Raw genomic sequence first — 26,839 nt, forward strand, 5'->3', positions numbered from 1 at the left:
GACCTCTGAGCCATGGTGTTCTCCTCTATAAATAGGGGTAACACTAGGGATTGCTGGGGGTATTAAATGAGAAAATGTTTGCAAAACTATAACCCCAGGGCTTCATACATAGCGAATATTAGTAAATAATGTCATAATCATGGAACCAGTAAGAACAACAAAAAAATAAATCGTGAAATCAACAACGGTTTTGTTCAGATTCTCCAGGGCCACCTCCATTGAGCTGGGAAAGTCAGAAGCAGAGATGCACGAAATGACGCCCCGGTTCAGAGGCTGCTAAAACTACATTTCCCAGCAGCCCCTGTTTCCAGTGTCTCGGTTTCTCTCATTTCCGGGTCTGTCATGTGACTCTCCGGCTGCATCATGGCGGAAGCAGAGGGGCAGGTAAATGCTGCAACTGTTAGGCCGGGGAGGGAGAGGCGAGGTGAGGTGATCCGGGCTCGGAGCGGAGCGTGTGGAAGTGCGGAGCTGCCAGAGGGCGAGACAGGCCCACCGCGGGACGCGCGAGGGGCGAAAGGCCATTTCGGGGAGCACAGGAGAGGGTGGGATGGCTGCTCTTGGAGGGCACCCGGGGAAAGCTCTCCGACACACCCCCGGCGTTGGAGGGGCGGCCTTGCTTTGTCGCTGCCCCTGTGACCTGTCTTCAGTGAAATTTTGGCCGGAAGGCAGCCTGGTTGTCCCAGGAACTGACTGCCCTTGGGAAGCGTCGAAGTGAAGACAGTGAGAGTTGGTTTGCGGGAGGGCCAGGAGAGAGTAGATGATGAATTTTGTTTCGTACCTATTGTTTTTAGGTGCAAAGCTAAGTCAACTGTGACGTGCAGCAGTGGTTAAGTGCATTTGTCCTGGAGCAAAAATGCCTAGGCTCCAGTGCTGGTTCTCTTTTTTCTTTTTTTTCTTTTTTTTAATTATTTTATTTTTTGAGAGAGACAGAGAGACAGACAGAGCACGAGCGGGGGAGGGCAGAGAGAAAGGGAGACACAGAATCCCAAGCAGGCTCCAGGCTCCGAACGCTCGGCACAGAGCCCGTCGTGGGGCTTGAACCCACAGACCGTGAGATCATGACCTGAGCCAAAGTCGGACACCCAGCCGACTGAGCCACCCGGGCGCCTTTGGTTCTCTTACTTAATATGTGACTTTGGGCTAGTTACTTAACTTTAAATATAAGATGGAGATATAAGAGTAACATTCTTGGAGAGTAAATAAGTTAGAGGGTAGAATAAGTTAGCACACCAGTTAAAGTGCTTAGTAAAAGTCGGGCTGAGTAAAAGTTACATGAGATTCTTTGTTGCTGACAGAACATCAGGTGGCAATGCCAGCCCACACATGGCTATGTGGGGTTGGAGTTTAGAGTAGTAGATAGTGAAGGCAAAAGAGTTATTTTCATACACGTGATAGTGGTAATCAAAGCTTAGTTGAAATGACAAAGTACTATCACGAAGACAGAAAAGTGCAAAGCCCAGAACTAATTGTCCATCTACAGGGTCATTTCAGGTTGGCACAATTTTTCCTTACAAATTAACAAGGCCATCAGTTTCCATAATTGTCTCTAAAAAGTGGTATATGATGAGCTGTACCATAATGAAAGAAGTTTAGCTACTTGATAATTTATTATCAGTGGTATTAAGAATACCACTTGTAACATACTTCATTTATGTAATGCAGCGTTGCCCTAAGTACATTTGATATACATCAGTAATTAAGAAATAAAGTAGAAATTTGGTTTGGGTGGTCGTTGTGGTAATAGGAGTGTTGCTACCAGCCACCGAAGCCTCCTTTTTTTGATTCAGTCACTTCAAAGGAAAAATGCTTGTTAAGCACATGCAGCTTCATGAGTCATTGCTGGGTTTGATGATAGTGGTGAGATTGGTTTTCACACTGTTGGTCTTTCTGGTGGAAATAACAGCTTATTTGTTGTTTGATTTCAAACCAAAACGGGGTGCCTGCGTGGCTCGTTCCGTTGAGTGTCCGAACTCAGATCAGGTCATGACCTCACGGTTTGTGAGTTCGAGCCCCACATTGGGCTTGTTGCTGTCAGTGCAGAGCCCGCTTCAGACCCTCTGTCCCCTTCTCTTTCTGCCTCTTCCCTGTACGCTCTTTCTCTCTCAAAAATACATAAAACCAAAAGCCAAGACCTTAGATACAGGGTAGTAGAGATGGAGAGAGTTGCTCTCAGTATTTACTGCTGTTTTGTGCAGAAGTTTGGCAAAGCTGTCTGATATAAAAACACACATAGAAAGTTAGTGATATAGTAAGTATGCTTTGAATTTTGATGGTACTTTTCAGTGTAAAGCCTTCACATCACATTTGGTCCTCACAAAGTAATTCTGTGTGGTGAATGTTTGTTCTGATACATAAGTCAGGACCAGCACCTCCTATGTTCCAGGCCTGCCAGTAGCTTCCCATCACACTCTGAGGGAAAGTCAGACTCCTTTATAATACCCTAGTTGCCCTACAGGACCTTGCCCAATTGTTCCTTATTCCTTTTCTCTGACTTCATTTTCTGCTCTTCTCCTCTTCTCCCCTTTTGTCACTCTGCATCAGCTATACTTGGCTTTCTTACTGTTCCTTCAACAGGCTGGCCTGTTTCTACCTCAGGGCCTTTGCTCATGCTACACCCTTTATTGACCTCCTATATCCAGGGCTTTCTTCTGGGGTTCCTTCACGTCTTTGTCCACGTGTTATCTTTTTGAGTGAGACCTTTGATTGTTCTTTGAGACCTCTTCCTTGCATTATTTTTCTCCTTAGTGCTCATTACCATCCGACATAGTGTGTTTTAAAGTTTCTACTTATTTGTCCTGTGTGTTTCTGTGTTCATTTCTGTATATTCTCCCCACTTGAACATAAGCTTCATGACGGAAAGAATTTGTTCACTGCTGTTTGCCTGACACCTAGAGTAGTGCCACAATATGTGTTAAATGATTGAATTTTACACATACGCAACTGGAAATTCAGACAACATAAGTAATTTACTCAGGCTAGTGTGTGTAATAAATTTCCAATCTTCTATTTCCAAATAGAAATGCGTTTTCCAGAGCTCATGTTTTTTCCCACTAGAACACCCTACCTTTTAAAAAATACTTGAGAACCTAATTGTAATTTTTTTTTTTTACTTTATGAAGTAGAATGAACCTTATCACCTTAATAAATTTCCTTCAAGTCATAATTTCACCTTTGACACTTCAACAGCCTGAATATAGTTAAAGCAGGCATTCATCTCCCCGACAGGGTCATTCTCAAAAAGACCAGTGGTCCATTGTCAATGGCAGAAAGAAGCAGACATTCACAAATTGTCGTTCTGTTTTTTTAAAGCTGGTAAATAATCGTACCTATGTTATCAATTCTTTTAGATTAAAAATGGTTAGATTTTTCTCACCTTGGTTGATTTGTGCGGTAGGGAGCTGTTGAAATCTGGCCTTGTGTCTACAGAGTTTTGAAGGCTAAAAGTGAACAAAAGTGGAGTTAAATAAATTTGTTAATTGTTCTGTTCGGCCCCCTTGAACCTTTTAGAAAATCTTTTTTTTAAAATTAATTAATTTATTTATTTTTAGAGAGAGAGAGTGAGCGAGCATGAGTCAGGTAGGGGCAGAGAGAAAGAGAGAGAGAACTCCAAGCAGGCTCCCCACTGTCAGGGCAGAGCCCGATGCAGGACTCAAACCCACAAACTGTGAGATCACGACCTGAGACGAGATCAAGAGTCGGTCGCTCAACCGACTGAGCCACCTAAGTGCCCCGAACCTCTTAGAAAGTCTTGACCTAATTTTTCCCCCTAAAAAGCTTTGAGACCTGAGATGGGTATTAAAATGAGCTGTGATGACAGGTTAGGGCAGAGGAAGCTTTTTTCTTGGCATCATGCACTGGGAATGCAGACCGCCTCCATGATGAGCAAGCCAAAAATAAATCTCTCCTCTTAACTTTTCTTTGTTTTTAATTTTTATTTATTATTTTTTAATTTTAGAAAAAGAGTGAGCAGGGGAAGGGTCGGGGGGCGGAGAGAGACAGAGAGGAGGAGAGAGAGAGAGAGAGAGAGAGAGAGAGAGAGAGAGAGTGAGAATCTCAAGTAGGTTCCATGCTCAGCACATAGCCCAGTGTGGGCGTCAATCTCATGATCTTGGTGACCTGTGCCAAAATCAAGAATCAGACACTCAACTGACCGAGCCACCCAGGCGCCCCTCTCCTCTTAACTTTTCTGAGCCTTGTATTCTTTGATGATTGCTTTTTTTTTTTTTACCCTTTAATTTTAGAAAGAACCAAAGTAATAAGATCTATATTGAATTAACATAATGTAAAATCGTTCATGGGCTCTCAAGCTACGAAATCACTTTTTTGGACATGATTGAACATTTTTTTAAGGCACTGGGAGGTCTTTGTTTATGCTCAGTACAGGGAAGGGAGTTCACAGAAATAACCACATGTGTATAGTTTGGAGAAAGGACTCACACCCTGTATTCTGCCTGGGAATTTTCTAACCAGTAGTTTTACTTAGTTCCAAAATGATTTACAGTTGACCTTCATAATCATGGATGCCCAACAGTATTTGTTGAGACCTCTCTTATGAATAACATTCTGCTTGGAGTCTGGTTGTTTTGTATATTTGTCTTATGTCTACTACAGACTGCTGAGTCCTCAAGAACGAGGACAGAGCTCACTCATGCGTGCATCTCTCACAGGGCTAGTGCTTTACAGGTACTAGGTGCTTAGTAAAATGTTTAAATGAATTTATTCGGGAGGAGAATGAATGGCCTTCTGAATTGAAGATGTCAAATTGTAAGTGAGATGCAGTAGAATTTGTGTTATGTTAGCTTCACTTGAAACTTTCAAGAGTTATTCATTCAAATGTATCGTAGATGACATTTCCTAAATTCTTTACTCTGCCAGCTCCCCGGGTACCCTTTCATCTTTCCTACCAACCATCAGGGAACCTGGTCTATTAAAATATTTGACCATCTATTCCTTGACAGGAGAGGAGAGTTTCTTTTTTGAATTTTCCCTGTGCGTTTTAGAATTGAGGATTTTTTTTTTTTTTTTTTTAAGAGAGAGTGTGAGGGCAGGAGAGGGTCAGAGGAAGAGAGAGAGAATCCTTCAGTAAGCTCCAAGCTCAGTGCAGGGCCCAAATGGGGGGTTTGAGACCATGACCCGAGCCAAAACCAAGAGTTGGATGCTCAACCGACTGAGCCACAGGAGCCCAAAATTTGGGGAGATTTTATCCTTATTGTAGAGCATTTACTGATTATCAGATGACAGTTCATGAGCACATACACACCCATGCGAGTGTGCCCCATGTGTAAAATAAAAATCACATCAACCAATACTTGCCTGTGGACAGAGGCATTTATGCTCTAGAAATCTTGTGAGTCTGAAATGAGATTATGTTAAAGTGGCCAGGTCAAAGTGCCTTATATGTGGGACTAGAGTTTATTATCTAGACTTGGGCTTTGCTCAGTTATATACTATTCTCTTTTTTTACAGTTTGATAAAGATCTTTGAAAGCAATTTGACTGATAACTAAAGGAAAAATAAAGCCCCAAACAAGCAGTTGCTAAAAGCACAGAAGCCGGGAAATTTTTAGAGGATCCACTCTTTACTGTGTAACTAAAGTGTAGCCACAAATTAGCTAGACGTGGTTATTGCCTTATAAGTTTTTCTGCTCATCTTTGTCTGGGCTGATTGGCTGGAGTCCGGCATCACTAGCTGATTACTAGCGGTCGCCCCAGTACCCACGTTACCACCTTGGGAGGGAGCACTCATCCAATCTGGGGTTCTGCGTTTCATGCATTCCCCATTCTTAGCTGTTCAGTCACGGTTGCCTTTGTCTCTGCCTTGGACCTGGTCCTCCTCGGTGTTCTTGTTCCCAGTTGCTTGTGATTCTAGGCTCTTATTTCAACTCAACAAATCCGAATCTGTGAAGATGGCATGTTTGCGTGGGTCCTACCCAATTCCCCAGACTGACCTTATGCGATTGTGATGTGAAGTCAGATTTGGGACTGGGTCACTGGGTGGCCTGGCTGGCCCCTTTTTCCACACTGGCCAGACGTCCATATTTTCCTTCATTTGCAGAATATGATGAGTGCGGGAGCTGAGCCGTGGGGGGTTAAGCGGGGTACCCTGAGTCTGCCCACTCTTGTCAGCCCCCCATGTACTCTTTCATCTTTCCTACTCAACCAGCCTACTGCCTGAGTGACCCGAACTGGCCACAGCTCCTTTGAGCTTTTAGAAATTGAGGCCTCAGGGCACCTAGGTGGCTCAGTCCATTAAGTGTCCAACTTCGGCTCAGGTTATGATCTCACAGTTTATGGGTTTGAGCCCTGCATCGGGCTCTGTGTCAACAGCTCAGAGCCTGGAGCCTGCTTCGGATTCTGTGTCTCCCTCTCTGCCCCTCCCCCACTCATGCTCTGTCTCTGTCTCAAAAATAATAATAAACAAAAATTAATTACATAGAAATCGAGGGCTCGATGATACCGGGATAGCAGGTACATATCACACAAAATATATCCTTTTGCCTCTGCCTGTGTCACATGTTGGGATCTCTCACACCCTGTCTTCCATTAAGCTCAGCTGTGTCCCAGTTTGTTGGCAAGGAGAGAAGGTGGCCGTGTAGCGTTGAGTGTTTCAGCTCTGTCCCCAGGCCAGGCTGATTGCCCAGAGACTGGTCTCCGCTCTGTTTCTTCATCCTGCAGACAAGGGAGCTGGCCTTCCTCAGGCTCCAGCCTCCATGTTTCCCCCAAATTCTGCACCCTCCCCCAACAAATAGTGTGTATAGATTCAAGAAGTCACATGTCAAGCACCAAGATCATTAGGTTTGGATATATGCTTGAGTTTAGGGGATTGGTTTGCAACAGAAAGGTAAGGTAGCATTCCACTGTTGCCCAGATTTTATCTGGCTATATACTTGTCTCTCTGTGCCTTCTAGCTCATCATTTTTGCTTCAACCAGAACAGCACCATTTTATTATTGTGGTAAAATATGCGTAGTATTTACCACTTTAACCATTTTTTTTTTAAGTTTTACTGTATTTATTTTGAGAGAGACAGAGACTGTGTGAGAGAGGGAGGGGCAGAGAGAGGGAGAGAGAGAATCCCAAGCAGGCTCCGCACCACCAGCTGGAGCCCGACGAGGGTCTTGAACTCATGAATAGTGAGATCATGACCTGAGCTGAAATCAAGAGTTGGACACCCAACCGACTGAGCCACCCAGGCGCCCCACCACTTTAACCGTTTTTAAGTGCATTGGCATTGTCAGTGCAGCTGTCCCCACCGTCCATCTCCAGAACTTCTCATCTAGACCTGTTAAACCCTATCCTAAACCCCCCACCCTGTCCTCCCCCCCAGCCCCTGCCAAGCTCTGTTCTACTTTCTGCCTCATGTACTTGGAACCCTGCAGTATGTATCTGGTTTATTTCACTTAGAAAACAACACAGTTTTGTAACTTGTATTTTCATGATTTGTTTGAAGTTCTTGGAAAGATACAGAGTATGAAGCTAAAAAACGGTTGAAAACCACTGCCCCTTTCTAAACCGTAACCTTTCCCACCGTTCAGCCTGGCTTTTGGAGCCCTCTCTGGGACTTTCACTTCATGTCTTCCGATTTGCCCCTCAGTCCCCAGGGCATTAAGCAGCGGGGCTTTTTGAGTGGATGAAGCAAGGAGGGAGCAGACCAGGCTCGTTCCTGAAGTCACTCTTGCATGGCTTTGGTAGGATTGCGGGCAAAAGTGTAATTTTTCTTGAGGCCGCAGCTCAGTTTGGGAGGTTCATGCTGGAGCAGGGGTAAGTTTGAGAATGTCCTGGAGTAAATGTTCTCACTGGTACCAACAGCCACAGGAAGCTTCTGTGAGAGCCCGGTTTTCTTCTGCAGGCTCGGGTTTCTGAGAGTCTCATGCCTCCTGGTATCACAGCCTGGCACTGCATGGTTTTTGGTGCAGAGTCAAGCATATAATTTGATTTTGGGGCGCCTGGGTGGCTCAGTCGGTTGCGCCTCCGACTTCAGCTCAGGTCATGATCTCATCGTGGGTTTGAGCCCCACGTCGGGCTCTGTGTTGACAGCTCTGAGCCTGGAGCCTGCTTCAGATTCTGTCTTTCTTTCTCTCTCTCTCCCTCTCTGCCCCTCCCCTGCTCACACTCTGTCTCTCAAAAATAAATAAAGGTTAAAAAAATTTTAAAAGAAAAGAATATAATTTGATTTTGAGCTTTTGGTTGAAATTGGTGGGTGGAGACTTACGCTTTGGTTTTAACGAAGAACGTAAATGGAACATTTGTCCTTTTACCATATGTGTCTATATGAATGTATCTCAAAAAAAAAAAACAACAAAAAACCTTCCTTAGGTTTAATGGCACTTTTCTGAAAAGAGTAATCCAGTGTTCCTTTAAAGTTCTTGAGCTGGGGATAGAAATCTAGGGGCAGGTCATTGGCATGGTCGTCAAAGCCTTGTTTCTCGAATGTTAGTAACTTACTATTCAGGGACAGTCAGGGGCGGAAAGGGTGTCAGAAGTCGTTAAGTTCAGCCTCTAAGCCTCAGTGTTCTTATCTCAGGGGTCATTAGGAAATTCTAAGATGCTGGGTACAAAGCATTTAGCATTGTGGGATATATATAATAGATGTTCAGTAAAGATGCCAGAATAGTGACTGTTAATAATAAATGGAGTGTGTCCAGAAGAGAAGGATCACGGTGGTAAGTGGATGAGAACCAGGATCTGGGGATGGTTAGCACAGAGGAAAAACAATTTAGAAGGGCAGGCATGATACGTGTCATTAACTCTCTGGAGAACTGTCAAGTAGTAGAAGAATTGGATTTTTTTATGTGTCTTATTGGTGCCAAGAACAAAAAGTTCCTATGGCGAGATCGTAGCTCCAAATTAATAAGCATTTTCTAGTACTTAGAAGAACCTTACCGCGTTGGGGTGTGGAGGAGATTCTCATGTTCATCGTGGTTAATGGCACAACTACAATAAAATTCTTAATCACAAGTCACATTCGTCCCCGTTTCACAGATGGCCTCTCAGAGCAAGTACCGTATCGTCCACAAGGCTGTTGCAGAGGCAGCCTGTCACCTGCAAGGTTCTTAGGAATTTCCTATGAATGAAATTAAAATGTGTGCAAACACCAGATTTGTGTTTAGCCTGCTTCGCAACCAGAACTGAGTAATAGAAGCATCTAACTTTTGTTAAAATGTTTATTTTTTTTCTTGAAAAATATTAGTACTTTCCAAGATGTCCTTGCCCCATTTTTTTCGTTCTTGTATAGCTCATGGATTGTTGCAAAATGCTTACATTCAGTGTCAGCATATTAGTTGTAACCTTTTATTGCTATTGATATCTATAAGTACGTTAAGTAAATCTTCATTTTGCTGACCTCTTTGAGGATGCGTGGCATCAGCAGATTCTCTCTTTCAGTGGACAGGTGAGAGATTAGCAGGATCGAGTCAATTTTTCCCTTTTTGCTTTGTTTTCTCCAGAACAGCAAGATTCATGCTCTAGCAAGAGGGAAACTGTGTTAAATGGCAGAATTCGTCTTCTGGCTAATGGTTTTAAGAGTGGATGTAAATTATACAGCTTGTTTGCACAACGGCTGATAGGTACCACTCTAGGGGAATTCTTTTGTAAAAAGCTGTTTAAGCAAGACCATCATTTTGACTCAACCAGATTAATAGCATAGTAATTAATGGCACAAGGGCTTTTCAGTATAAAAATTGGCTCACGGATAATTTGAGACGGCAGCTTCCTCTTCCCTTTCGTGATCAGTAAGGCTGCTTTGCTGGACCCGTTTCCATTTTTAGCGAAGGAAAGAGCCTTCTGTGTCTTCCCATGACAGTTCCCGCGGTCATTCGTCAGCCTGCTGACCACCCGAGGGAGGTCAGCAGGAGCAGTGGGTCTGAGTGGCCCCAGAGTGACCATCTCAGTCCTGCCACGCATGGGAAGTGGAGGGAGGCCTAGGAGGGTCACACCATGTGGAGTCCTTTCAACTGTGGTTGCAAATTACCTCCCAGCAGGGCAGGTGGGTGTTGGTGGCGGGGATGTGGTGACCCTTTTCCCTCAAAAATATGTTATATTTTATTCTTTTGTCACCTCTTCTGACCATTCTCCCCCTCTGTGCTTTGCAGGAAACTGAGTCTCTCGAAGAATCTACAGATGAGTCTGAGGTAAGGTGGGTGGTTCAGGAGCCTGAGGATTTCTTGTCGCCACATGATCCCGTGCTTGTTTTGCCTCGTGGGGACTGGGGTGCGAAGGGCCGTACACGATTGAACCTTGGGGAACAACATGCCAGTTGTCTTCAGAAATATATTAAAAAAGTTTTTTAAGGCTTATTGATTTTTGAGAGAGAGAGAGACAGACAGCGTGAGTGGGGAGGGGCAGAGAGAGAGGGAGACACAGAATCCCAAGCAGACTCCAGGCTCTGAGCTGTCAGCACAGAGCCCGATGCAGGGCTTGAACTCACAGACTGTGAGATCATGACCTGAGCCAAAGTCAGACGCTTAACTGACTGAGCCGCCCAGGCGCCCCCCAGTCTTCAGAAATATTAAATGGATCGGCTTAAATAAGCAGGAGAAGGAACAAAACACTTTCTCCTGATCTTGAATGGTACTTTAACCCAAAGTGCCTTGGCAGTGGGAAATTTGATAGAAAGTTTTACAAACTAATCTTGGCCTCTTTAAAAATCTGAATTTAAAACAACCGCTGTAGGTTCTACCATACTTATTTTTTTCTTCATTCTTTTTTTTTTTTTTTTTAAATTTTTTTTTTTTTTTCAATGTTTTATTTTATTTTTGACAGAGAGAGACAGAGCATGAACGGGGGAGGGGCAGAGAGAGAGGGAGACACAGAATCGGAAACAGGCTCCAGGCTCTGAGTCATCAGCCCAGAGCCTGACGCGGGGCTCGAACTCACGGACCGCGAGATCGTGACCTGGCTGAAGTCGGACGCTTAACCGACTGCGCCACCCAGGCGCCCCTTTTCTTCATTCTTTTAACGAGTATGGCATGCTCACTGGTGTAATTTATCAATCACCAAAATTAGAGTTTAGTTCATAAAATAAAAAGGAGGAAAGTCACTTCCTTAAAAATTGTTAAGAAGCTAAGTTTTGTTAAAGTTTGTATTTTAAGGAGAATAAAGTAATATATAGGGTGGGCTTTTTAAAACAAATTTCTTTTCAAGACTATGCATAGGAAATAGGTTTAAGCATAACAGAAACTAATAAACCTACCAATTTTATGGATGGACTTATTGATAATAATACTTATATTGTTTCCTTATTTCATTTAGCTCATGGGAGTGGAAAAAATATGTGTGATAACCTGCTGGAAATTCACACCAATGTGACTATAGCCAGTATAATGTATAAATTCGGGTTGATATTGCATATAGTTATTACATGGAATTTGTTTCCTTTTTCAAGGAAAAGGTGGGCTTAAACATATTCATCTGGAGAACATGTTATATGTTATGCTATTATGTGTTTGTAGTTTGGTGCTGCAGGCATGGTTGCTAATACCTTTACTACTAAAGACCTGTGATAATCTCTTTGGGGCTCCTGATAAGGCACTGCAGAGTTTGCTTATAGATATGGCATAACACTTGTTAATTTTTTTTGTGTGTTCATTTGTTTTTGAGAGAGAGACAGACAGAGACAAGATTGTGAGTCTGGGAGGGGCAGAGAGAGAGAGAGGGAGACACAGAATCTGAAGCAGGCTCCAGGCTCTGAGCTGTCAACACAGAGCCCGACATGGGGCTCGAACTCACGGACCCTGAGATCATAACCGGAGCCAAAGTCGGCCGCTTAACCGACTGAACCACCCAGGCGCCCCAAGGTTGTTCTTTTAAAGTTGAACAAACCGAGACCCTGCAGGTAACCTGTCGTAATGTCGTATAGCAGGTTCACGGGAGAAGTGGGTTCAAACTCCAGCCCCCAGCATTTTGCTGTCTAGCTCTGGTAGGTGGGGACTGAGGGAACTGGGGGACTGAGGGGACTGTCCGGCCTCAGGTTCATATCTCAGCTGTACTTTGTACCTGCTGTGTGGCCTTGGAGGTAGCACCCAGCTCCTCTGTTCCTCAGTTTCCTCTTAGGGAAAATGGGGTCGTTGCTGACTGTGTGGCTGCCGTGACGATTAGGTAAGATTGTTCTTTGCACAGCATCTTGTACGGTGCTGGCACCTGGGAAGCAAGCAGTCCACGTAGGCTAGTGATTCTCAGCTTGTGTTTTAAAGGTAGCGCTGGTGCCCATTCTACAGCCTGGGGCTTCCACTTGAGGGCTGGAGAGGCTCCCCGAGACCCTGGGAAAGCAGGTGTTCTCCCCGATACTGTGGCTTCTAATGGGTCCATGGGCCAGCGAGGTAGTCAGGCTGGTGGTGGACAAGTCTGGGCTTTTCGGTGTAGCGAGTTGGTTTATAATCCAGCCTTTGGAGCATTTTGTCTTGGGTTTGTCCATTTGAATCACTTTCCGGTTATAGGATTGAGATTGTGAGACACTGCTCAGTTGCCGAAGAATCTTTATTTTTCCTTTTCTCTTCTTCCCACTAGGTTTTATAATGGTTAATTCAACTTGCACAGGGCAGGCCTTTCCTCCTTATACTTCTGCCTTTTCTTTATTCAAGTGCTCAGGTGTTTTTCCATTTCTTTTCTTTTTTTTTTTTTAATTTTTAATGTTTTTTTATTTTGGAGAGAGAGAGACAGAGAGAGACAGAGACAGAGTGTGTGCAGGGGAGGGAAGAAGGAGGGGAGAGGGAGACACAGCATCCAAAGCAGGCTCCAGGCTCCGAGCTGTCAGTACAGAGCCCGATGTGGGACTCCAACGCACGAACCATGAGATCATGACCTGAATACGACATGTCCGAATACGGACACTTAACCGACTGAGCCACCCAGGTGCCCCAGTATTTTTCCATTTCTGCAAGCAACAGTATTTAGCGTTTTCAGCCATGGAATTGTAACAATTTATGTTTCCTTATGAAATGCTGCATTTCTTATAGACAGCTTTTATATTGGGAAGACCCTAGTGTTAGGTTATTCTAAAGTTGTTACTTAAAACATTTTTAAATTTATTTTTAATTGTGGTAAACTACACATAATGTAGAATTTGCCGTCTTAACCGTTTTTAAGCGTACAGTTTAGTATTGTTTAGTGCAGTCATGCTGTTGAGCAAACCTACCTCCGGAACCTGTTCATCTCGCACAACTGAAACTCTGTGCCCCTTGGATTACAGCTCCCTGTTCTTCCACCCTGCAGCCCCTGGCAGCCACCACTCTACTTTGTGTGTTTAGGAGTCTGACCACTCTAGGTGCTTTGTGTAAGTGGACTCATGCCGTACGTATTTGTCTTTTTGTGACTGGCTTATTTCATTTAGCATCACGTCCTGAAGGTGCATCTGTTGTGTTACCTGTGTCAATTCCCCCCCTTTTTTTTTTCTCTTAATTTTTATTTATTTTTGAGAGAGACAAAGTGCGAGCGGGGGAGGGACAGAGAGCGAGGGAGACAGAATCCAAAGCACGTTCCAGGCTCTGTGTCATCACAGAGGCTGTTGCAGGGCTCCAACCCACAAACGGCGAGTTCATGACCTGAGCTGAAGTCAGGCGCTTAACAGATTGCGCCCCTCCTTCTTTTTTAAGGCTGAATAATATTCCATGGCATATACAAACCACATTTTACCTAGTCATCTCTGATGGGCACTTGGGTTGCTTTTACCCTTTTGTTTTTGTGAACAGCGTGGCAATGAACATGAGTGTAAAACTATCTCTTTGAGACAACTGCTTTTAGTTCTTTGGGGTATGTACCCAAAAGTGGAATTGCTGGATCATGTGGTAATTCTATTTTTAATTTTTTTTGAGGAACCACTCTACTATTTTCCATAGAGGCTGCACCATTTAATGTTTCCAGCGGTAGGGCACAAGGGTTCTGGTTTCTTCACATCCCTGCCAACCCTTGTTTTTTCTGTTTTTCTGTTTGTTTGTTTTTATAGCAGCCATCCTGACAGGTGTGAAGTGATACTGTGGTTTTCATTTGCATTTCCTTGATGATTCAGTGGTGCTGAGCACCTCTTTACAAGCTTGTTGGCCATTTGTATATTTTCTTCGAAGAAATGTCTATTCCAGTCCTTTGCCCATTTTTTAATCAAGTTCTTTGGGTATTTGTTGTTGAGGAGTTCTTTCTATATGCTGGATGTTAATCCTTGTCAGGTAGAGATAGATATGGATAGATCCTTATCGGAGATAGATAGATAAACCTGTTGTCTTTATAAGTCAACAACCTGTGAGTAGGATATATGGGTAGATGGATTGACGTACAGCTATAGATCTGTAGAGTTGTGATTTAACTGTATCTATATAAAGAATATACATAATGTAATGTATAAAGAATATATTTGTCTATATATATATATATATATATCCCTATTCAGTTATACAATTTACAATATTTAAATAATTTCTCCCTTTCCATGGGTTGCCTTTTCGCCATGGAGCGTGTTGTTTGATGCATAGAAGTTCTACAATTTTGATGTAGTCTACTTTATCTATTTTTGCTTTTTTCCCTGCCTCTTGGTGTCGTATCCGAGACATCATCGACAAATCTGGTGTTACAAAGCTTTTCCCTTATATTTTCTTCCAAATTCTCATTTTGTGTGTTCAAAAAAGGAAAACGAACTGCTCAAAACTCTCTGTTGGGGCACCTGAGTGGCTCAGTCGGTTGAGCGGCCAACTCTTGATTTCAGCTTAAGTCATGATCGCAGGATTGTGAGATTGAGCCCCATGTCCTGCAGTGTGGAGCCCGCTTGAGATTCTCTCTCTCCCTCTGCCCCTCTCCCCTGATCGCTCTTGCTCTCTCTCTCTCTAAAACAACAACAAACCAAACAACCCAAAACTGTCTGTGCTTTTTTCATTGTTCTTGGAACCTGCAACCACATAAAATGAAATTGCTGGGTGTAGTATAATTAATATAATTGACAGAGGTGTATATGTCACCATATAAAACTTTTAAGAATTTTAAGTTGTACTTTGCAGTTAAAGTGGAAATTCAAAACCAGATTTCAACCAAGGGAGTATGTTATTTTTTTAATGTTTATTTATTTATTTTGAGAGAGAAAGTATGTGAGCAGGGGGAGGGGCAGAAAGAGGGAGAGAGAGAATGCCAAGCAGGGTCTGCACTGTCAGACCCGGGATTCGATCCCACGACCCTGGGATTATGACCTGATCTGAAATCAAGAGTCAGATGCTTAGCTGACTGAGCCACCCAGGCGCCCCTAGTATGTTACTTAATAGGTAACACAGTTAAGGGTCTTTCATTCATCTTAATACTAAATGACTTGTGGCAAATTTTGTGGGATAACTGAAGTGGTCCTCATGTGTAGTATTTTTTGTTTCTAATATATAGTCTGCTGTTTATCCCACCTTCATATCATAAGCCAGACTATTTCTTAAATGGTGCTTTACTCTTGAAGAACATAACAAAGAAGTCTGTGTTCAAAAGAACTTCATTCCCATTTTGAAGCTCCAAGATCTTGTGAGTACTTAGGGATGATTGCTGTGGCATAGGTTGTGGCAGAGTGCTACAGGAGCACAGAGGAGTGGATGATTGGTCGGGAACGGCTTCATTTGGGGTCTCCAAGAATTAAATATGGAAGACGAATCTAGGCAGAAAGGCTGGGCAAGTCTTCAGGAAGAAACCGAGTCATGAAAGTACATGTGCGTTCAGCCAACCGTGAGGCACTCCCTGTGGCTAGAATTTGGAGGAAGTTGGGGAAATGAGGCTGGATGAGGAAACTAGGGTGAGGTTGTGAAGCTACTAACATGCAGACCAGACAGTTTGGACTTGATCCTGTGGACACTGGGGAGCCAGCTAAAGCCTTGATTGTTAAGGGTGGAGATAGGGACCGGTGGTAGATAAACTGGAAGGAGCGACCCGTGATCAGAAGTTCTAGTGCAGGCCCCAAAAGAGAGAAGTAGGGGTGTAGCGATCTGAGCTGGGCAGTAGCAGAAGACAAAGAGGAAATGCTTCTCCAGTTCACTCAAAGGGAAGTGTGAGATAGTATGTGGCAGACGGGCCGGGTGGAGAGTCAAGAAGATTCCAAAGCATCCAGTTCAGCTGTGTTGTAGGAAACTGCATAAACTCCACTAGCAGTTAAAGTTTTGAAAAAGACATTTTAAACCTGGAGTTTGGGCGCCTGGGTGGCTCAGTCAGTTAAGGCTTCGACTCTTTATTTGGCTCGGGTCATGATCCCTGGGTCGTGGGATCAAGCCCCCTCCCTCTGCCCCTCTCCCCTACATACACACTCTCTCTCTCATACTCTCTCTCTCTCTTTCTCTCTCTCTCTCTCTCTCAAAAACAAACAAAAAACAAAACAACAACAAAAAACCCCTGAAATTGATATCTCTATATTCAGGTTTTTTTCTTCTAAAGTGGTACTTTCTAATCCATTCTTGATTCTTCTTATAATGGTTTTGTTCAAGCTGAAACAAATAATATGCTTTCATATTAAATATGCTTTTAAAGAAAAACAAATGAGCAAACTAGTATCTGGGATTTTGTTCATAAAATCTCACAAGTTACTGCTTATAAAAGAAAGTTCTGAGCTCTCCTTGGAGCAGAGATGGTGTAGTGGAATGAGCACTGTTCACGCTCTACTTTGATAATGAAGATTATTACAAAACCAGACTCATTTAGTGTAGGAAACAGCTCTTGGCACTTTGGTGAGCTCTTTAGGTACAGTAACAAGTCCAAGATTTGGCCCTGATTATTGCTTCAGATGAAGAAACAGACTTACAGTGTTTAGGTAACTGGCCAGGCTCACCTGCTGGTAAATGGATTTGAATCCTACAGTCTGACTCCAAAGCCTGGTCTTCTACTGTGTCGTTACAATGCCTCCAACTTCACTGTGACCTCTCTAATTTTATTCCATACTCTTCTCTGTGTGCCTTTGTAGAATTGGGCAAGATTAAGAAAAAACTCCCTTGGAACTCCGGCCTGTGTATAAAAAGATATTTTGGGTGATGTTACAGATTTTGGCTTGTTCGCCTAGTAGGAAAAAATACTAGTTTCAGAATCTTGGAACTTTGCTTCTTTTCTGGGGAATAGAGAATTGTCTTGTTAATTTATATATAACGTTAATAATTATAATAAATTCCTGTTTTGCCATAAAGTAAATAATGTTACCTATTTAGAAAATAATAACATAAACATTTATAAAATATTTATAAAGTAAATGTTAGGTATAAGTTTGTCTCCTTTGAAAAGTACATCCATCTTTGTGTGCAGACATTTAGCTACAAGAGTGTTCATTGCAACTTTGTTTGTAATATAAAAATTTAGAAACAGCCTAAATATCCAGAAAGGAATTGTATTATCTTTACAATTGGTAAGAGCTTTTTGCAAAAATGTCATTTAGAGCAGAGGCCGGCAAGCTTTTTCTGGAAAGGTCTAGATAGTAAATACTTAAAGCTTTGCAGACAGAGAGGCAGTACTGAGGCTATTATGTAGGTATGTAACCATATAAATATGTAAAAACTTGCTGGAAATCTGTACCAAAACAGGCATCTGGCTAGATGGGCTGGTTGTAGTTTAATGATTCCTGATTTAGAGTATAATCCAGTTTTTCTCCACCCTCCAAAATCCACATGTAAGCATAGAAAAAAAGATCACAAGACCATGTTGTCATTGGATCATGTGATTCTTATTTTATTTACTATCATTATTTGCCTTAATTTTCGAAAAGTTTTGCAAATAGGCATTACTTACATACTTAGCAAAACAATATAATTATTTTTTTAACAAAACATATTAATCTCTGCACATAATCTTACTGTGTTATGTGTAGATGTTACAGAACTTTTGGGTTGCATAGCAATGGGACTCAAAATGAAACTGCATTGTCCTCCCTTTCTTACCTCAAACTCAAAGTAGGGAGTTAGGAGAAAAGGTTTGGTTTGTTTCTTGCTGTCTTTATTTCATCCAAGATTACATAAGGCAAAAATTGTTCTGAACTCTAGTGTACATTTTTTCCTGAAGATTTTTTTAATGTAATTTATTGTCAAGTTAGCTAACGTAACAGTGTATATAGTGGGCTCTTGTCCATCAAGTGAAGAACGGACAAAGAAGATGTGGTTGTATATATACAACGGAATACTACTTGACAATGAAAAAGAATGAAACCTTGCTATTTGCAAAACGTGGATGGAAGTGGAGTGTATTATGCTAAGTGAAATAAGTCAGAGGAAGACACATATCCTATGTTTTCACTCATATCTGAAGATTTTTTTTTAAGTTTTAATTTTGAGATAAATGTGGAGTCACATGAGGTTAGAAGAAATAATAGAGAGATTCTGTATACCCTTCACCCAGTTCCCGAAGCATAACATCTCGCATAACTTTGGTGCAACATCACAAGCAGGAAATCAATATTGATAACAATCCAGGGACTTGATTCTGATTTCACGAGTTTTACATGCAATCGTTTGTGCATGTGTGCGTACATGTGTTAGTTCTATGCGCTTCTTTTTTTTAATATTTTTTTACATATTTGAGAGGGAGTGCAAGCAGGGGTGGGGCAGAGAGAGGGAGAGGGAGAGAGAGAGAATCCCAAGCAGGCTCCATGCTGTCTGTGCAGAGCCTGACACGGGGCTCAATCCCACGAACCGGGAGATCATGACCTGAGCTGAAATCAAGAGTCGCATGCTTAACTGACTGAGCCACCCCGGCGCCCAGTCGTGTGCACTTCTGTCACATGTGAAAAGTCAGGTGATCACCTCTGCAGTAAAGATGCAAGAGCAGTTCACCACAAGGTTCATTTATATAATCACGGCCGCTCCCTCCCCAGCGCCAGCCCTTCTCTCTCTCCGTAGTTTTGTCATTTCAAGCACATTATATGAATTGAACCGCACAGTGTGTAATGTTTCCAGATTGACTTTTTTCCACTCTGCCAATTTGTCTTTGAATTGGCATGGTTTGATCATTCACATTTAAGGTAATTATTGATATTTTGGGGCTTAAGTCTGCCATCTTTTATTTTCTGGTTCCTCTGCTTTTCATTTCTCTTGTTTCTCGTTTCTTCCCTGTGAATTAATTGAAACTCTTTTTTAAATATTCTTAAATATTTCTTAAAACGTATCCATAGTTCTTTTTTTTGAGTGTATTACTTTGTATGGTTTTCTTAATGTTGCTCTAGGTATTAAAATATGCATATATAACGTATCCGTCTACTGGTGTCCTTGATATTTTACCACTACTGGTCAAATATGAAAACCTTACTTCCATTTACGTCTGCCTCCTGTTCCCACTTTTTAAACACAGTTGTCTTAAATATTTACATTCATTGAGTACCCATGTCAGAGAGTTGGTATTAAACTTTTTCTTCAACTATATCTTAAAAACTCATAACAAGAAGGATAATTTACCCCAATTTTTACCCATTCCTGTGTTCATTTTAAAGTTCTAAGCCTCCGGGGCGCCGAGTCGCTCAGTGACTTAAGTGTCGGACTTCAGGGAATGCTCTCACGGTTTGTGAGTTCGAGCTCAGTGCTGACAACTCAGAGCCCGGAGCCTGCTTTGGAATCTGTGTCTCCCTCTCTCTGCCCCAGCCCCGGTTGTGCTCACTCCCTCAAAAATAAACATTAAAAAAAGAAAGTCCTAAGCCTTGTGTTATCTTCTATCTTCTGTTTCTTCCTATTTAGGAAACTTCTTTAGCCATTCTTTAGGCTTTCATTTTTGAGGGATATTTTCACCAAGTATCACCAGATAGTCACCAAAACATTTGTGGTCGACAATTCTTTTCTTGAAAACTGCTCTGCACTCCCTTCTGGCCTCTGTCATTTCAAATGACAGATGTGCTGTCATTGATACTTCTCTATAAGTAATGTGTCCTGTTTCCCAGGCTGCCTTCAAGTTTTTTTTTTTTTTTTTTTTTTTTGCCTTAGTTTCCAGAAGCTTAATTATGATGTCTCTTGGTGTGGCTTTCTTTGATTTGTCTTAATTGGAGTTTGCTCAGCTTCTTGAATCTGTAAGGTTATGTCCTAGACCAAATTTGGAAAGTCTTCAGCCATTATTTCTTTGACTACTTTTTCAAATTCACTCTCTCTTCTTCTGGGACTTGAGTAATTTGAATGTTAGCTCTTTTGTTATTGTCCCACAGGTCCCTGAGACTCTGGTCATGTTTTTTCACTCAGTTTTCTTTCTCTTGTTCAGACTGGTAAATGCTGTTGATCTGTTCTCAGGTTCATTGGTTATGTTCTCTGTCGTCTCCACTCTACTGTTGAGCCCACCCACTGAGTTATTTCCTTTGGTTATTTTCTTTTTCAGTCCTAAAGTTTCCATGTCTTTTTTTTTTTTTAACTTCCATTTCTTTGCTGAAATATTACTTCATTGGTTTCAAGAGAATTTATAATTGCTTGCTTATTGAAGCACTTTTATGATGGTTGCTTTAAATATCTTTTTTTTTAATGTTTATTTTTAAGAGAGAGAAAGAGCATGAGCAGGGGAGAGGCAGAGAGATAGGGAGAGAGAGAATCCCAAGCAGGCTCTGTTCTGTCAGTATGGAGCCTGCCGAGTTTGATCCCATAAACCACAAGATCATGACCTGAGCTGAAATCAAGAGTTGGATGTGTAACTGACTGAGCTACCCAGGTGCCCCAGTGATGGATGCTTTACACTTGATCTTAGCCAAAAGCTGAGAAGCGATGATGATGGTTGCTTTGAAATCCTTGCCAGAGGGGCACATGGGTAGCACAGTCAGTTGAGCCTCCAACTTCGGCTCAGGTCATGATCTCTCACTTCGTGGGTTCAAGCCCTGTGTCAGGCTCCAGGCTAACAGCTCAGAGCCTGGAGCCTGCTTTGGATTCTGTGTCTCCCTTTGTCTGCCCCTCCCTTGGTTGCACTTTCTCTCTCTTTCTCTCCCTCTCTCAAAAATAAACAAACATTAAAAAAAATATTTCAAATCCTTGCCAGAGAATTCTAACATCTGATTCATTTCATTCTTACAATATGCATTTTAATAAAACTCTGTAAATCCTGAAGAGTCATCAATTATTTCAACTTCTTCAAGTCCCTTTCCTTGTGTACCATGTATCGTGCTGAGTGCTCTGCATGGAGTATTCCCTCCAATATGATCCATAATTCTATCAGGTACTATAGTAGGCAGGAGAGGTTGGCTATGCTACAGTAACAATCAGTTCCAAAATTTTAACAGCTTAACACAACATGGATTTGCTTCTGAGTAGAACCAGTGGTGCAGGGAGAGGAAGTTGTGGCATCAACAACTCAGAAATGTCCTCATCTTCTGTAGGGTCTTGCCTGTTAATGGACCAGAAATGATGTGCCATGGAGTACTTTGGGCACAGAGCTGAAACCTGAGGCAGCTCTGCTGTGGGCAGAGATGTATTTTCTTAGACCTGGCTTCCTCTGAGTATAGGTTCCTAGGGTATCGTTTAATTAGAAGTGTATTCCACCTTATCTGCAAAGAGTTTAGTGTGCCATACAAAGGACTTCGCAGCAAGAGCATCAAACTGTTAGCCTAACATTTCAAGATGAAACTTGCACAGCGAAGAGAGGAATAACAAGGGAAACAGCATCAGGCTAAAGAGGAGTGGCAAGGGAAGAGAACACCTGTGGGAGCAGTAGTCAGTCTGCTTTGTACTAGGTGAGGGTTCTGGTGACCTTTTGTTATTTGGGAACAGGACTCAGTGCCTGTAGTAAGTTCCTTTGAAGTGAAGATTGCATGTAAATTACATTACCCCTGGCCTGGGCCCGGCATGTAATAACAGAGAGCTAATTAGTGTCACCGCTGTCTTGATTTTTGCTACCATTATTAATAAACATGCCTCCTGAATAGAGACCCATTCACATCTGGCTTAGTTCCTCGCAAATGTCCCAATCAGATTGCTTTGAATATGTTAGATATATTAATTTTAATAAACCAGGTGGACTAACAAATAACCGAACCTATTTAAAATAAACCTAGAATGCAATCTATGTTGAATGAGAAATTAATATTAAAATAAAAGGCAATTTCCAGATGCATCCGCAACAAGGATTGTTCTTTTCATTTTGTTAAAATGAAAACCAGTCATTGTGAGAAATCAGGAGATAGCTTTTTTTAATCAGAAAATGCATCACACAAAAATAATTTATTTATCTTACCTGGTGGGTAGAACATGGTGAATCATTTATTGAAACTCAAATTGATTCTTTACATGTATTAATTTTAATAAACAAATTTAGAGCAACTAGTAACTAAAATGGTAATGTACCTTGTTATGAGATTGATTGCTGAGAAAAATGGAGCATGGGGTTATAATATATCCTTCCAAATAACCTTTGGATCAAAAATTTGCTCTTTCATTTAATGAGCTATTAATATTAACAGGTTCTACTGATTATTGCATCACTCAGGCATGGATAAACATTCCCTTTGAAGCATATATTATAAAAATTATATTTTTGGAAACTTAGTAGAAACTTTCTGGATGCAAATACAGATTTGTGAACCTGTATTTCTACCATTTGTTAGGGATTAAAAGATGAACACGACTCTGGTATGATATATCCTTGAACAGGAGAAAAATTAGTCCAAGATGGACTGATTGATCATTTTATGTATTTGGCAGATATTTATGGAGTACTTTTGTTTTCTGGGTTCTAGGATACCCCAGTATTTGATGGAGGCAGACAGTAAACCAAAACTTACATATTAGGTGGTAGCAAAAGTTGTGGATGAAAATAACATTGAATTAAGGGACTGTGGTGCTGTTTTGCCCTGGGTGGTCAGGGAGGGCCTCTCTAATAAGATGACATTTGAGTAAATATATGGGAGAAAGTTGTTGTAGGGAAAAGAAAGAGCAGACAGTACTTTCAAGCAGGGTTGCACTAGACGTCTTTGAGGTTGCTATTGGGGCTGGAACTGAGTGTTAGGAAGTGAAGGAGTGAGTGGCCAGAACAGAGAGGCTATAAACTAACTGATGGACTTTGGTTTTTACTGTAAGATGGGAAGCCATCGGAGGGTATTGTTTTCACGAGAGCACCCTGGATGCTGTTTGAAAAAAGTCTTGGGACAACAAGTAGGCGGCATGCTACAAGACCACATAGGAGGCTTTGGCAGAGCTCTAGCTAGAGGTGGTGAAGGACTTGGGGTCTTTTTTGAAGTAGAGCCAATAGATTTCTTGACTAGGACATGGGGGTGTAAGTGAAAGAGTGGAATCAAGGGTGAACAACCACAAAGGTGAAGCTGTCAACTGAGATAGGGTCAGGTGTTGGTGGTGGGGTAGATCAGAAGTTCCATTTTGGCTGTTTTAAGCTGGAGATGTCACTTCCAAGTGGAAATGTCAAGTACGTAGTGAGATAAAGAAGACTAGTGCAGGTCTGGGCTGGAGATGAGAAGTTCTGAGTCAGCATTTAGATGGTGTTTAATGCCATGAAACTGGATGAGATCATTTAGGGCCTGAGGTCGGGTGAATGAGAAGCCTGATGCTTGGACCTGAGGGGTACTACCACATTTTTGAGACCTGCTAGATGAAGGGAAGTCCGCAAAGGACACTGAGAAGGAGTAGCCAGTGAGGTAGGAAGAAAGCCAAATGAGAGTGGTGTTCGAGGAGTTGAGGGAGGAACGCATTGCGGGAAAAAGCATGGCCAACTGTGCCAGGTGGCCATGGAGAGGATTAGTAAGAGGGGCTCTAGGGATTCACCCTTGAATCTGCCAAGGTGAGGCCATTGGCCATCCGTATAGAAGCAGTCATGGTGACTCATGGCAGTGGAATGGGCGCAAGAGAGATTGGCTTGGGCAATGTCTTTGATGCTCTTCTAAGTTCTTGTACTGTGTGTCACAAAATGGTGACATCTAGAATGCTCATAAGGGACGTATTTGTTGTGTGACTGTTAATGGAGCTGATATGTATTTCGTGCTTTGCCTGTCATGGGAAGGTGTGCATTAAGCATGCTGCTGCTGCTGCTTTGTTACTTTCATCCACCTCTGGGCCCGGTGCTTTCATGAGGGCAGGGCCCCTGCCACTAAGGTCTCATTAGCAGAGCTGCTTGCGAATGAATAGATGAATTGATTACATGACTCCAACAATTATAGGAAACTGGCATTATGTTCTTTTTTTGGAGATCGTGAAACCAGAGCTTTGAGAGATCCTTTGTCAAAAACAGATATACCGAGGACCTCCTGACTCAGGCTGAGAATGGTTTTAGCCCATGCTATGTCCTCAGAAGGATCATGATTTAATTTAGGGATAAGCAAGTGAGAACTTTTAGCTTCTGGTTTGGCTTGGGGCATCCAGCTCCAGGGCCCACTATCATTTTTATCCTCTCAGTAATAGACAGAATAATGGTAGGCAGAATAATGGTCCCCCAGAGATGCCTATGTCCTGATTGCTGGAATCTGTGAATATGTTACATGGCAAGAGAAATTAAGGTTGCAAATGGAACCTGAGCTGACTGTAAAATAGGGAGATTGTTCTGGATGATCCAAGTGGGACCAGTATAGTCACAAGAGTCTCTACAAGCAGGTGAGAGGTAGAGGAGGCTGGAGTGATATGATGTGGGAAGGACTTTCCTGGCTTTGCAGGTGCTGGAAGGAGGAGGCCCCACAGCCAAGGAATGCTGGTGGCCTCTAGAAGCTAGAAAGGAGAAGGAAACAGATTCTTTCCTAGAGCCTCCAGAGGAATGCAGCCCTTCCAGCATCTTGATTTTCGCCCAGTGGTAGCTGTATTGGAGTGTGAGACGACAAATGTGTTGTTCCAAGCCACTGAGTGTGATAATTTGTTACAGCATCCATAGGAAACAAACACAGTGAATAATGTGATTGGATGATCTTACTCACTTAGCACTTTGCCTTTAGCACAGAAAATAGTTGCAATGAAATTGCTGATACTGTCAGGAGCTGTATTTATAAAAATGTATGTGTCTCTTTTCTGATACCCAAGAATGTTGTTTAAATAATAATCACATTTGACAATTAGGGCCTGATTCTACCCTGTCAGGACTTGAAAGCATTCCTTTCTCAGAAGACTTTTATGGAAGTGCCATAACAAATCTAATTTCTAAAAACCATAGGTTTCTTTTTACCCATGAGCTCCTTCAGTTTTAATGAAGTTTTTTTTTTTTATAATTTAACTTTATTTTTTATTTTTTAAAATTTACATCCAAATTAGTTCGTATATAGTGAAGCAATGATTTCAGGAGTAGATTCCTTAATACCCCTCACCCATTTAGCCCATCCCCCCTCCCAAACCCCTCTAGCAACCCTCAGTTTGTTCTCCATATTTGTGAGTCTCTTTTGTTTTGTCCCCCTCCCTGTTTTTATATTATTTTTGTTTCCCTTCCCTTATGTTCATCTGTTTTGTCTCTTAAAGTCCTCATATGAGTGAAGTCATATGATTTTTGTCTTTCTCTGACTAATTTCACTTAGCATAATACCCTCCAGTTCCATCCACATAGTTAGTGCAGCCATTTTTAAATATACAGATTCACAGGCGTCCATGTTAACATAATTCTTTCTTTGAGAATATGATTGTCTTCTCCAAAGATCTCAGTGAATGAAATAAATCTCTCAAAATAGTATCTGAAGGGATGAGAGTGGGGAAACCTTTGATAAAGCTTGAGGTTTCAGTCTTTTTGTCATCATTTCCATCTGTCACTGGGCGCTTTTGACATATTTGGCCTGTGATGGTGTAGGAGTGCTGATAACACTGACTCCGTCTTGTTGGCTCCTCTGTTGCCACTTTAGGTAACTACTACAGACCCCTAGGCACACAGGTGGCACCACTGTAGAATACAGACCCTCAGGTGCACAGGTGGTGCCACTTTAGATAACTACTCCAGCCCCCCTCAGACACAGGTGGCATCACTTTCGATTGCTAGGGACCCTCAGGTGGACAGGTGGTGCCACTGTAGATAACTACCCAGTGATCTCACTACCCTGCCCCTAGCTCTATAAAAACTGTGGGTTGAGGTCCAGGGTTTGTGGAGAATGTGTGGTGGAGGGTGGAGGGTGGAGGGTGTGGGGTGGAGGGTGTGGGGTGGGGGGAAGGGGGAAGGAGAACAGCTACTTGGTGCTCTGGATCCTCTGTCTGCCCGCCCGCCTGATTGTCCCTATTAGTAAGTTACCCTGAATAGAGTCCTGTGTAAATGGTGTGGAGTGGTTTCCTTCACTTTTTTGGCATTAAAGTAACTTCTGAGTCTGGAGGATACTTACCTTCCTCCACCCTCGAATGGATTAGCTGCTTCTGGTGTGTACAGGCTTCCAGTAGAGACCGTAGCTTTCCCCTTCCTTTTCTAATAATGTGTTTGAAGAGATTGTTTCAACGATGTGGCAAAATCAGAAGTAATGTATGTTCATTTTTTGAAATCCTATAAAACAGGTAAAGAGAGGGGTAATTAGGTTTAGATAATTTTTCTTTCCCTTCTCCCATCCTTTTTAAAATTGTTTTTATTTTTTAAATGTTTTATTTTTGAGAGTGAGAGAGAGGGAGAGCAAGGGAGGGGCAAGAGAGAGAGGGAGACAGAGAATCCCAAGCAAGCTTTGTGCTGTCAGCACAGAGCCCGGCTCAGGGCTCACACTCAAGAACCCTAAGATCATGACCTGAGCCAAAATCAAGAGTCGGATGCATAACGGACTGAGCCACCCAGGTGCCCATCCTTTTTTTAAATTTTTTAATGGCATTAGTAAACTTTACCAGGATTTTCTTCTTATTTCTTGTTATTATCTTTCATATATCTTCCAGCATCCCCTAGATTTTTTTTGTATTTGAATACTTCCTTGGAAAGTATGTTTCAGTGTGAGAATTTGTGCCCCGAGTCTTCTGAGTCCTGGTAAAGTGCCCTTTAGGCAGATCTGCTGGAGGCAGCAGCGCTGGGGGAGTTAATCTCCACTCGGTAGGGGGG

The 26,839-nt window shown here is 42.2% G+C and overlaps 1 protein-coding gene across 2 annotated transcripts in view; it reads left to right on the forward strand.

The window, feature by feature from the left end:
- The first annotated feature begins 341 nt into the window (after nucleotides 1-341).
- The window catches only part of VPS41 (VPS41 subunit of HOPS complex), a 184,828-nt gene continuing 158,330 nt past the window's right edge, over nucleotides 342-26,839 (forward strand). For both annotated transcript variants that reach the window (XM_047095042.1, XM_047095043.1), the window contains exons 1-2: nucleotides 342-384; nucleotides 10,090-10,128. In XM_047095042.1, the coding sequence (XP_046950998.1) occupies nucleotides 364-384; nucleotides 10,090-10,128 (60 nt within the window). In that variant the 5' untranslated portion in view covers nucleotides 342-363. The remainder of the gene's footprint in view (nucleotides 385-10,089; nucleotides 10,129-26,839) is intronic.

The sequence above is a fragment of the Lynx rufus genome, unplaced genomic scaffold, assembly GCF_022079265.1.
Source record: "Lynx rufus isolate CCGP_SWC_20201006 ecotype Redwood Valley unplaced genomic scaffold, mLynRuf1.p SCAF_4, whole genome shotgun sequence".
NCBI lineage: Eukaryota > Metazoa > Chordata > Mammalia > Carnivora > Felidae > Lynx > Lynx rufus.